The following is a 13,145-nucleotide window of genomic DNA, read 5'->3' on the forward strand; positions in this document are numbered from 1 at the left end:
ATGCTGGGGAGATTCTGGAAACACGATGGAGTAGGTTGTTATATTTCAAGATCTGCTAATTTCCTCCAAACCACATCAAATTTGCACTTCAGGGAGAACATAGAAAAAGCCAGAAAGGGTTAGGACAGAACAGGGGAATCTTTCAAAACAGCCAGAAATGATCTGAACAAAGACCTGGGGCCATGATTAACCTATGTGATGAGCAAACACCTCCAGGCTAGCTCTGCAGAAATGTCAAGTGTAGATCCCCATGGTTAGCTACATGTGCCTTGAGAGTTAGCAGGATCCACACAAACCTTCACCTCCTGGACTGCTTGAGGAGTCTCAATTTAAGTCCAAGAAGACTGAGCAACCCTTGGCTGATTAGAAATGGCAGGCCCAGATGTACTGAAGAGCAAGCCCTGGGCATGAAGGAATCAGCACAGCAGGAGTACAGGGGTAGAGGGGCCAAGGATACTGCTAACTGCAGGTACTTATAGGAGGATGGAGTTCTTGGTTTGGGGTTCCAGGTGAAAGGGATGAGCTGAAGCAAAGTTTGAACCACCATCCCATGATTAGAGGTGCCTTCACTAAAGAGGTGCTTAAAATACCTTATTTTTTTAAAAAATGAAACAGCAAAGAACTCCACTCTAGAAACTTACTATGGGAACAGAGAAGACCTCACCAAAAGAGTAAGTAACATGAAATGGCTTTCTGACCAGAAAGAATTTATAGAAGTGAAAAAAAAAAGAATCTAAAAATGAAATGAAAGACATTGAAAAGAAACCTTTTAAAAAAATTATCCAAATAGGTAACTAGGTGGTTCAGTGCATGGAGCACCAGCCCTGAAGTCAGGAGGACCTGAGTTCAAATGTGATTTCAGACATTTAGCACTTCCTAGCTGTGTGACCCTGGGCAAGTCACTTAATCCCAATTGCCTCAGCAATAAAAAAATAAAAGAAAGAAAAAACCATCCAAGAAAAATAAGAAGATTATGAAGGAAACGCTAGCCAATTAAAACGGAAAATACACAGACTCAAAGATGAAAATAACTTTTGAAAATTAGAATTGGGCAAGTGGAAGCCAGTGCAGCTATGAGAGACCAAGAAATAACAGAACAGATTATAAACAATGAAACAATAGAACAGGATATGAAATATCATATAGGAAAAATAACAGATAAGGAGAACAGATAAAGAAAAAAAAATTAGAAAAATTCCACTCCCTGAAAGTTGTGACCAAGAAAAGAATTTTGACACAATAATGGAAGAAAAAATTCAAGAAAATTGTCCTGGAGTGATAGAACATAACAGGAAAGTAGAAACAGGAAAAATCCACCAGTCCCCATTTGAACAATATCCTTTGTGGGAAATACATACAAATATTGTTGATAGAATTTTAAACCACCAGATGACAGAGAAAAATTTTCAAGAAACAAGAAAAAGACAATACAAATGCACTGGAGATAAGATTAGACTTGCCCATGCTTAGCAGCAGGCACAACAAGACTATGGTTCTGGAATCATATCTAGCAACCCTCAAAAGAACTGGACTTGTGCCCAAAAATATCATTGCAGCAAAATTCTGTGCAATATTGAATGAGAACAAATGGACCTTCAGTGAACTTGCAGATTTTCAGGATTTTCTTTCCACCAAAATCAAAAGAATTTTTATATTGATTACCCATGGGTGGGGAGAAGCTAAGTAATAGTGAGGTAAATTAAGAACAAGAATTAAAGGAAAGAGTCAGCAGAGATAGGAAAAATATGTGTGTGTGTGTGTGTGTGTGTGTGTGTGTGTGTGTGCATAGAGAGGGTGGAGTAAATGTGTGTGTATATGTATATTGCTAAATATGGAAACAAATATTTTTTCTTAACTACAGGCTGCTTGAGGTGGGGAAAAGAAGAAAGGGGAGGAAGAAGAATAAAATTTAAAAAGTATGCAGCAGAGAACAAAAGAACAATTTACAAGGAAGGAAAAAAACCTAGAAATTCATGAATATAATTTCTTCTACTATTATATGTAACTATATATGTATGTATCTTATATATGTATATATGCACTTTCTTAAACTGCTAATTTGTTATATTTTAAATCTTCCCTGATGTTCTGCTGGGAACATGAAAATGTTCCCTTTTGCTAAACAAATAAAATATAATGGGCTATCAATAATAAAAACTAACAAATAATGCTCCCCCATCAACCCATAGACTTGTGATGAAAAGAGCCATCTACATCCAAAGAGATAACTGTGGGGACTGTACATGGATCACAATATTGTATTCACTCTTCTGTTGCTGTTTCTTTGATTTTTCTTTCTCTCTTTCCCTTTTTGACTTCATTTTTTCTACTGCAGCATGATAATTGTGGAAATCATAATACAATAGGTGATTTCAAAGCAAGTAATGTTTGTTGCATTGGCTAAAGTGATTGAGCAATAGTAGATAGGCAGAAATTAATGGTAGACTTAGGCAAAGTTTTATCATTAGGCATGCATGTTGACTATCTGTGATAAAGTTAAAAGGAGGTGTTACATGTTGCAAAACAAATAAAGTGACATAAAGTTCATTCTTTTGAGTAGATTCATATTCAGTAGACAATACTTGTAAAATGTTGGTAGAGGGTATAGTAAAGCTTGCTGGATTATCCTTACTGGCATCAGTAAAAATATTTCTTCCTTTAACAGGAGTCTCACTAATCACAGAATGTTGAACATCTATAGAAAGTTGTTTATAAAATTGAGCCGGCTTAGGCAAATTAACATGTAGAAGAGAACAAAAGGGCAATAAAGATTCCCACTCACCTGTTTCAATCAAATGGGCAAATTGAAAATATGACATTGATAAATGAATAACTGAAGGTTTACCTGTTAACAAGACTCTTCTCTGAATTACTTCTGAAAGAAACTGATATAAAGCTTGATATTTCTGTGTCAACATCTTTAAAGGCTTTTGAGGATAAATCCATTCTATAACACCTGCATCTTGAAAGAAAACAATAAAGAAAGGAGAATCTTGCAATATTGCAAATTTCATGGGCACTAAAGGATCCCATCTTACAGCACAAGTACCCATATTCTTCATAATTTGCTGAATAATTTGTCTTGTTTCTTTAGTCCAATCTCTAGGAGCATTTAACTCAGAGGGGCCTTTAAGTATATCATAAAGAGGATGGATCAATGAAGAAGGAATAGGGACAGTTGCCCTTATCCATTGAATGGCCCCTATCAGTTTTTGGAAATCATTTAAAGTTTTAAATCCTTCTATTTGTATCTTAGGTGGTTCTCGAGTTACATAACTTTCCTTAAGAATGTGTCCCAAATAGTAAATTGTGGTATATGAAGGTTATGGAATATTATTGCTCTGTAAGAAATGACCAGCAGGAGGAATACAGAGAGACCTGGAGAGAGTTAAATCAACTGATGCTGAGTGAAATGAGCAGAACCAGAAGATCACTGTACACTTCAACAACAATACTGTATGAGGATGTATTCTGATGGAAGTGGAAATCTTCAACATAAAGAAGATCCAACTCACTTCCAGTTGATCAATGATGGACAGAGGTAGCTACACCCAGAGAAGAAACACTGGGAGGGGAATGTAAATTGTTAGCACTAATATCTGTCTGCCCAGGTTGCATGTACCTTCGGATTCTAATGTTTATTGTGCAACAAGAAAATGATATTCACACACATGTATTGTACCTAGACTATATTGTAACACATGTAAAATGTATGGTATTGCCTGTCGTCGGGGGGAGGGAATAGAGGGAGGGGGGGTAATTTGGAAAAATGAATACAAGGGATAATATTATAAAATATATATATATATATATATATATATATATATATATATATATATAAAAAGAATGTGTCCCAAATAATAAAATGGAGGTTCTCTAGTATTTTTTCTGGGGCCACTATCAATCTATGTCTAGCTAATTGCCCAGTCATTAAATGGAATAGAGTCTCTGTTTTTCTGTGGGAGTTGCTAACAGGATGTCATCCATATAATGTAATACTGTGTACTCTAGGTATTGTTTTCTAATTGGATGTATTATTATATCTACATACCATTGACATAATGTTGGATTATTAGCCATACCTTGAAGGAGAACTTGCCATGGACACCTCTGAGCAGGTGGTTGTAAATAAATAGAAGGCACAGAAAGGGCAAACTTTTCTTTATCAGCCGAATGTAAGGGAATGGAATAAAAGCAATCTTTAATATCTATAATTACAATATGGTACTCCACTGGTATCATGTTTGGTGAGAGTATTCCTGGCTGTAGAGCTCCAATAGGTGGCCTAATGTTATTAATAGCTCTTAGGTCTGTCAACATTCACCATGTATCATTTTTCTTTTTTATTACATATATAGGCAAATTATAAGGGCTAAAGGAAGATGCTATATGCCCTTTATCTAATTGTTCTTTGATTATTTCCTTTAATGCAGCAACTTTGTTGAGGTCAGGGGCCAGTGTTCCACCCAAATAGGTATGGAATCTAACCATGCTATTTTTGTTACAGCTAGTTTAACAATGGCCCTTAATAGTTTGTTTGTAGGGTGATTCCCATTTCAAACATACCATGGCCCCATAATGAAGCCTACAATCCTGAAATCACCAGGGGTTGGAGCCTCCCTTGTTGATCATCTACTTCCCACTTTAAGCTTAAGTGTGAGAGTGCAGCATGTTGAATCCCTCCTACTCCTTTTATCCCCACTCTGCCTGCTTCCAAGGGCCATGTAACAGGCCACTCTTCTTCTCTAATCACAGACACATCAGCCCCAGTATCTAACATGCCTGTAAATGGAATGCCTTCAACAAGTATTTTTAACATCGGGTGTTGGAGGTTGATGAGTTGTGTCAATGTTATTTGCACAGAGGAAATGGCAAAGGGATTTCCTCTGGTTTCCAAATTCAAAGGTACAGTTCCAGCCACTGGGTCCTGAAGGGATAAAGTAGTTGAGAATGCAGGGGTTGGTTATAGATATACAGGATTCCCTGGGATATAACATAGTTGTATGGACTATAATTGGAGATGGAGCAAGAAGACCAGCAATCAAATATCTTCCTCAATTCAACTGAATCTGAATATCAATAGTGGAGAATGGAGGAATATTTCCAGTAGGGGCTGTAATATTCACCATGTATTCTCAGCCTTTGGGCAGTGAAACTCTGCTAGATAGTGATCTAAGAGGATCAGTGGTGTAATGGGTGTGGTCTCTTGGGCCTGGATTGGATAAGCTGTGGGGGCCCCTTCAGGGCCCCAGCGCCCCTTTCCCTGGTTCTGCCTTTTCTTAGTTCTACAAAATTTTACAATGTGACCCATATTCCCACAAGCAAAACAAGTCATTTTTTTCTCCCCAAGTGGTGGCTGTCAGCATTCTGCATGAACATATCCTAACTTTCCACACCTAAAACATCTCTGGTTCTCAGTTTTTTGCTTCATCCCTGCTGAGATCCCTTTAGCTATCATTCCAGCTATGGCTTCTGTATTCCTAGTCTCATAATCCACCTCACTGCACCTTTCCATTATCTTGCTTAGGGAGCGTCTCTGGGTAATGTTTGTAAAAGTTTTTTACAGGTTTTATTTAATCCCTCTCTCAATAATTTCTGAAAAATGATTTGTCCGGCTTCTCCTGATTCTATTGTCCTGTCTATTGCTGTCTTTAACTTAGAGGCATAATCTTGGATGGATTCTTTAGGCCCTTGGGTTTTGTTTTTTTTTTCTCTGAGGCTGGGGTTAAGTGACTTTCCCAGGGTCACACACCAAGGAAGTGTTAAGTGTCTGAGACTATATTTGAACTCAGGTCCTCTTGAATTCAGGCCTAGTGATTTATCCACTGGACAACCTAGCTGCCCCGGAGGCCCTTGTCTAATGGAAGATGATTGTTGTTGTATTGTTCCTTCCTTCTTAATCTTTCCCCAAGCTCTCAAATCCCTATACCTGAATAACAGGCAGAGGTGTACCATCTGATTCTCTACAGAAGAATACTGGCTTGTACCTACAGAAGCCTGGAAGGCATCTTCATGATTGGGAGGATTATGAGTCTTTATAAAATGTCTCACTGCTTTCTCATATTGAGCTTGCCATAACAATGCTTGTCCAGGAGTCAAGCGCCCATTTGCAAGCAGTTTCTGGTCAGATGGAGTAAAATTTCCAAAATGTTCTAAGGTTTGTAGCACAAAAAGTGAATTGGGACCATAATCATTACAGGCTTGCTTAATGTCCTTCAACACAATGGGTGTGTATGCCCGTCCCTGATCAAACCAATCCACTGGGAACAAGTCCTTTTCCCACTCCCAGATATCTTCCCCATTAGCAGCCCCTTGCAATATTGCTTGTGCTACTTTTGTATTTCGTCACCAGATGGAGCTGCAACATAGGCAGACACCTTTGCTTGATTCAATTGTTGCAATTGTTCTGTAAGTTCTTGTATCCCCTTCTGCAGCTACTTCAGGTCCACAAACCCCTCCCCCTCATGTGCTGTTTTTTCTTGTCTATTATTTTCCATTTCCTCAGTATAACCACCTGGCTTCTTGTCTCTCCATTTACTCAAAGATGGATATAAAGGCTGTTGTGAGGGGAGTGTCCTATATTCTGGAGAGTCTCAAAACTATCTGTCCTCATCCTCACTAGCATCCTCTACTATGGAGTCACCCGAATGCATAATTACATCTCGGTCTAAGCAACCAAGATTCAGGGCTTAATCATTTACATCATAGCAAAATTTTATTAAGCGGTAGGAATTTTAAAAATATGCTTTGTATCAAACCTATGAGCATTTGAGGTGTATATATATATATATATATATATATATATATATATATATATATATATATATATATACACAATGTGTATGTGTGTGTGTCTGATCAATACTAAGTATGGGTAACGTATTTAGGGGCTGAGAGGACTTGAAATAAATGGACTAGATGTTTAACCATCCTTGTGGGTCTCTTCCCTTCTCTACTTCTCCACTAAGACCAAGGACTCTGGCTGGTCCTGAGATGCTCTAGCTAGCTAGTTCACATGGTATATTTTGGAACTCTGTGTGGAGGCTCTAGAAAGCATAGTATGTTTTGGCGCCCAATGTGGGGTAGTGGCTGTGAGGCTCTGGATGAGAGGCTCTACATTCACCAGCTCAACTCATAGGATCAGTTCAGTGGAGAAGTGCCAGTGACCCGGAATGGGGTAAGTGTAAAAATAGGCAAGTGAGAAGATTTAGTAAGGGCTAAACTAGTCACTTTGCTTTTTCAGCTAAAATGAGGCAGATAGTAAGAAATGGGCCTCCCTCTTGAGGGAAGTATGAAACACACTGTCAGACTTCTGGATGAGACTGGATCAGACTGGCAGTCTCAACCAGTCTCCCCTCTGAGTCTGACTTTGTCCCCAGTTTAAATACCCTATTACAATTACATCATCACAGTATACTGACTATGTGTGAACTAGAGAATGACTAAATACTAAGTATATCTGTGAACTCCAGAATAATCATCTCATCAATTTCACTGAGTTAACTCCTTGTTTCAAGTATACTTGTCCAGAGTTCTGGCCCTCTACAACTTTGTGTAAAATATTTGTGGCTGCTGCTCTTGCTTCAGTAAGAAAAACATTTCCAAATGTTATTTTGTTACATTTCATGGAAGATATCTTGGGGTGTGCAATTGAGTTGCAAATGTTAAAAGCATGTGTACAAAAGACTATAGAAACATTAAAAGAACAACCAATTGTAAATTGTACCAAGAGAAATTTCAAAGGCATGCTCCTTATAGGATATGAAGTATGCCCTAAGGTGCTTACAGTCCAAAAACTTTCTTTAAGAACAGAGAAGTTGAACACCTTAAATGACTTTCTGAAAGTGATAGGAGATATCCAATGGATGTGTCTGGTGTTAGGCTTAACTACCTATCAATTAAAACCATTATATAACATTTTAATAGGAGACACTGCTTTAGATTCACCATGCCAGCTTACAAAAGAACCTCAAGAGACTTAATTATTATTAATTGAGACTCTAACCTCCCAGAAATCCAGTGCTGTGCTTGTACTCCCAAGATAGGTCTCAGCCAGATAGTCAGAGAGGTCAGGTGGGGGGCCCCAGCCTTCAAGGAACAAGAAGTGGCCTTTGATGGTACATTCTTGCTCTGATTCCTACTTCACTCAGCCCTCTAGAGCCCATTCACAAGTCAGGTTATCCTGGCTGGGGAGACATTTGAATCTGTCCAATCCTTATTCTCTGACTGCTTCTTGCTCAATATTGAAAAGAAAAGTTAATCAAATAAAAAGAGATTTTAAAAAGCTAACTGAAGCTGTGCCCTGGGAAAGTCACTTAATTCCAATTGCCTCAGCAAAAAAACAAACAAACAAACAAAAAAACAAACAAAAAAACGACTGAAGAAAATCATGCATTAAAAAGTAAAATGAGGCAAAGAATATGAGACATCAAAATTCGGTTAAAAAAAAAAAACAACCTAAAAAGGAAGAAAAAAATGAAATTGAATGTAAAGTATCACAGTTATTGTTATTATTATTTTACATTTTGTTAAAGCTTTTTATTTACAAAACATGCCTGGGTTATTTTTCAACTCTGATCCTTGCAAACCTTTCTGTTCCAAATGTTTCCCTTCTTGCCCCCATCCCCTCCCTTCAAAGGCAGGTATTCTAATACATGTTAAATGTTCAAATTTATGTAAAACCCAATATATATACACACATATATTTATACAGTTACATTGCTGCACAAGAAAAAATTGGGTAAAGAAGGAAAAAAAAAAAACCTCTGAGAAAGAAAACAAAATGCAATCGAATATCAAGAAGAGAATCAGAATACTATGATGTGGTCCACACTCAGTTCCCACATCCTCTCTCTGGGTGTAAATGGACCTTTTTATCACTGAACAATTGGAACTGGTTTGAATCATGGTATTCTTAAAGAGAACCACGTCCATCAGGATTGATCATCATATACTTTTGTTGCTGCAGTGTATAATGATCTCCTGGTTCTCCTCATTTTACTCAGCATCAGTTCATGTCAGTCTCTCCAGGCCTCTTGAAATCATCCTGATGGTTGTTTCTTACATAACAATAATATTCCAGAACATTCATACACCATAATTTATTCAGCCATTCTCCAACTAAAGAGCATCTATTCAGTTTACAATTTCTCATCACTACAAAGAGGGCTGCCACAAACATTTTTGCATATATGGATCCCTTTCCCTTCTTTAAGATCTCTTTGGGAAATAATTTCAGCACAAACACTCCTGGGACAAAGGGTATGCACAGTTTCATATCTTTTTCATCACAGTTCCAAATTGCTCTCCAGAATGGTTAGATCAGTTCACAGTTCCACCAACAATATGTCAGTGCCCCAGTTTTCCCACATGCCCTCCAACATTTGTCATTACCTTTTCCTGTCATCTTAGTCGAGCTGAGAGGTATGTAGTCCTTTCTCAGAGATGTCTTAATTTGGATTTCTCTTCTCAACAGTGATTGGGAGCACCTTTTCATATAACGATTTATAATTTCAGTTTTCTCATCTAACAATTCTCTGTTCATATCCTTTGATCATTTATCAATAGGGAAATGGAGAGAGTTGCAAGAAGAAATAGACGGCAAGTCTATAATAGTGGGAGATCTTAATCTTGCACTCTCAGAACTAGATAAATCAAACCACAAAACAAATAAGAAAGAAATTAAGGAGCAAAATAGAGCATTAGAAAAATTGGGTATTATAAATCTTTGGAGAACCCTGAATGATGATAGAAAGGAGTATACTTTCTTCGCAGCAGTTCATGGAACCTATACAAAAATTGACCATATATTAGGACATAAAGATCTCAAAATTAAATGAAGAAGGCAGAAATAGTAAATGCTTTCTTCAACAACAATACTGTATGAGGATGTATTCTGATGTTACTGGATATCTTTAACAAAGAGTAGATCTCATTCAGATCCAATTGATCAATGGACGGACAGAATCACCTACACCCAGAGAAGGACCACTAGGAAATGAGTGCAAACTGTTTGCATTTTTGTTTTTCTTCCCAGCTTATTTTTACCTTCTGAATACCATTCTTCCTGTATAACAAGAAAATTCGGTTCTGCACACATGTATTGTATCTAGGATATACTATATTTAACATGTATGGCAATGCCTGCCATCTAGGGGAGGGGCTGGAGGGAAGGAGGGGAAAATTCAGAACAGAAGTCAGTGCAAGGGTTAATGTTGTAAAAAATTACCCATGCATATGTACTGACAAAAAAAAAGAGTTATAAATATAAAATATAAATATAAAATTAATTTAATAAAAGAATATCTTTGGGGCACCTAGGTGACGTAGTAGATAGAGCACCAGCCTTGAATTCAGGAGGACTCGAGTTCAAATCTGGCCTCAGACACTTAACACTTCCTAGCTGTGTGACCCTGGGCAAGTCACTTAACCCCAGCCTCAGAAAAAGAAAAAAAAAAAGAATATCTTTGACACAAATATATTTTGGGATGACTCAGTACCAGAATTTTCCTTTGATTATTAACATTAATAATGGGAAGTTTTGCTTGGTCATTCTCTATTTCAGGTAGGTGAGAGAGGTACAAGGATTTTTTTTCCTTATAAAAAAATTTATTTTTAACATAAAAGTAAAGTGTTAGGTATAATCTACAAGTGTAGCTAAAAGAATTCTTGATTCAAGATCAAGATTTCAAAGATAGAGAATATAGAGAAAAGATAGAGATAGAAAATGATTTTATAATTTCTTGTAAAAATGCCTTCAACACTGGTGAAAATGACAACAATCAAAAACATTTCTTTTTTAATTTTGAAATTCATACAAAGGGAATCAAATGAACATTTTAAATTTACACAAAACAGAAAAATATGCCAAGGAACATGTCTGCAAAGTCTGGATTTCTTGAGTAGAAATGAATTCAATGAAACATTTTTTCAAAGCTTTCTCAGTCCTTCTATTTCATTTATCATTACTGTAATAATGCCTTCCTTCTTGCCTTAGAGGATCAGGGGAGAAACAATCCCATGGCTAGTACACTTCCCACTGCTGCTAACCTCTCCCATCCAAAATAGGAAAAAGAAAAAAAAAAAAAACAAACCAACAATCATAAAGAAAAAAAAAAAGTTTCACTGCAGTGTGTATTCTGTCATGTCTAGCAAGATGGAAGCTGAAAATAAAGGCCTTACCACACTGATTGCCTTTAAAAGGTTTCTCTTCAATGTGGACTCTCTGATGTGTAGCAAGATGGGGGCTCAATCTAAAAGTCTTTCTACACCAATTACATTCACAAGCCTTCTCTCCAATGTCGGTTTCCTTATGTCTTCCTAGACAGAAGATATCTTTACAAGTTTTTCCACACTCAAGACTTAAAATGTTCATCAGGTTCTTTTCTAATACACATATACTGATAAGTAAGAAGAATCGAGTTCTCACTGAAAACCTTCTCACTTTTTTAAATTACGGAAAGCATTTCTTCAGTATCACTTTTCTCATGGCCACTGAGGTCTGAAGTGCACTTCACACCTACATCCCATTGATTACCTGGAACCAAGGGCTCTAGCTCTTCAGTGAAGCATTTCCTGTATTCACTACCTTGAAGATAATCACTTCCTGAGGTCACTTTCTTACAGTGAATTAGGATCACTACAGACCATCTGAATCTCTTTCTAATTCCATAGAGTTCACAATCACTCTTTGGATATTTATCTCCTTTGAAAATAAAATCGTGCAATTCCTTCAAATAGAAGTCAAAGGGACCATCAACCATGAATATTTGCAGGTCGTGGTTTTTCACAAAAGTTCCCAGCTTTTTACTCATCTCATTTACTGTGAACCCAGTTTCTACATCTGAACAAACATATACACAAAAAGACATGCACACATGTATATACACAAATAGTAATGTAAGATAAGAGTCACTACAGATTGTCAGTAACCTGAATATACAAAGCATCACAGGTGAACTCAGTGCAAGCAACGGCTTTTGATACCACAAGTCATATTTAAGAGACAGATTGGAAGCAACAAGGTTGTTCAGTGGATAGAGCACCAGCCCTGAAAGCAGGAAGACCTGAGTTCAAATCTGGCCTCAGACATTTACATTTCCTAGCTTTGTGACCCTGGGCAACTCACTTAACCCCAATTGTCTCAGCAAAAGTTCTAATAATAATAAAAGAGATCTAGATCATGTGTGATACATGAATCCCTAAGTACTAGACTAGTCAGAGAATTATCCTCTCCCAATGAAATATACACATTCAGTAAAGGCAGGGGCCCAAGCTGTACCAAATACTTAATGACAGCAAATTAGAGTCTTCTTTCTGATGGAATATTTTTTTCCTAATTAATGAGACTTGAGTTCAAATCAGGCCTCAGACACTAAACACTTCCTATTTAGGCAAGTCACTGAACACCCATTTCTTTAGCCAAAAAACAAGAAAAAGAATAGGAAAGGGGATTCTACCTCAATGTTTAATGAATGACACAGGAAAAAAATAAAGACATGAGAAAGATACCAAAGATTAGAACAGAAAAGATTTATGCCATCTCCTAAATAAAAATTGCTCAAGAATATATTTGAGATAAATATATTTTGGAATTAGAAAGTACAGGAATTTTGCATTGATTATTAACATTTATAATGGGAAGACTTAATTTTTTGTCATTCTCTATTTCAGGAGGGTGAGAGACATATAAGGATTTTTTCCCTATAAAAATATTTGGTTTTGAAATGAAAGTAAAGTGTGAGGTATAATCTAGAATGTAACGCGTAGATTTCTTGATTCAAGATGTACATTTAAAAGATAGAGGTCATAAAAATAATTTTATGATTTCTTGCAATAATTTTTGTAATAATATCATCAACACCGGTGAAACTGCCAACAGAAAACCATCTATATCTGATTTCTTAAAATTTACACAAAACAGAAAAATATGTCCAGAAACAAATGGGCAAAGCCTGAATTTCTTTTTTGAGTTGTAATGAATTTAATAAAACACTTTTCAAGGCTTTCTCAGTGCTTCTGTTCTATCATTACTGTAATAATAGCTTCCTTATGATTTTCGATTAGAGGATCAGGGAAGGAACAATGCAGTGGCTAGTATAGGTCCCATTGCTAATCTTTCCTATCCAAAATAGAAGGGAAAAAAA

The 13,145-nt window shown here is 36.8% G+C and overlaps 1 protein-coding gene across 1 annotated transcript in view; it reads right to left on the reverse strand.

Moving 5' to 3' along the window:
* LOC141562667 (uncharacterized) overlaps nt 1-13,108 on the reverse strand; it is a 32,553-nt gene extending 19,445 nt beyond the window's left edge. Inside the window, 3 exon segments of the mRNA XM_074302671.1 lie at nt 11,362-11,836; nt 12,288-12,334; nt 13,083-13,108. Of these exon segments, the coding sequence (XP_074158772.1) occupies nt 11,362-11,836; nt 12,288-12,334; nt 13,083-13,108 (548 nt within the window).
* Between the last annotated feature and the right edge of the window lie 37 nt (nt 13,109-13,145).

This window comes from Sminthopsis crassicaudata, chromosome 3 (assembly GCF_048593235.1).
Source record: "Sminthopsis crassicaudata isolate SCR6 chromosome 3, ASM4859323v1, whole genome shotgun sequence".
NCBI lineage: Eukaryota > Metazoa > Chordata > Mammalia > Dasyuromorphia > Dasyuridae > Sminthopsis > Sminthopsis crassicaudata.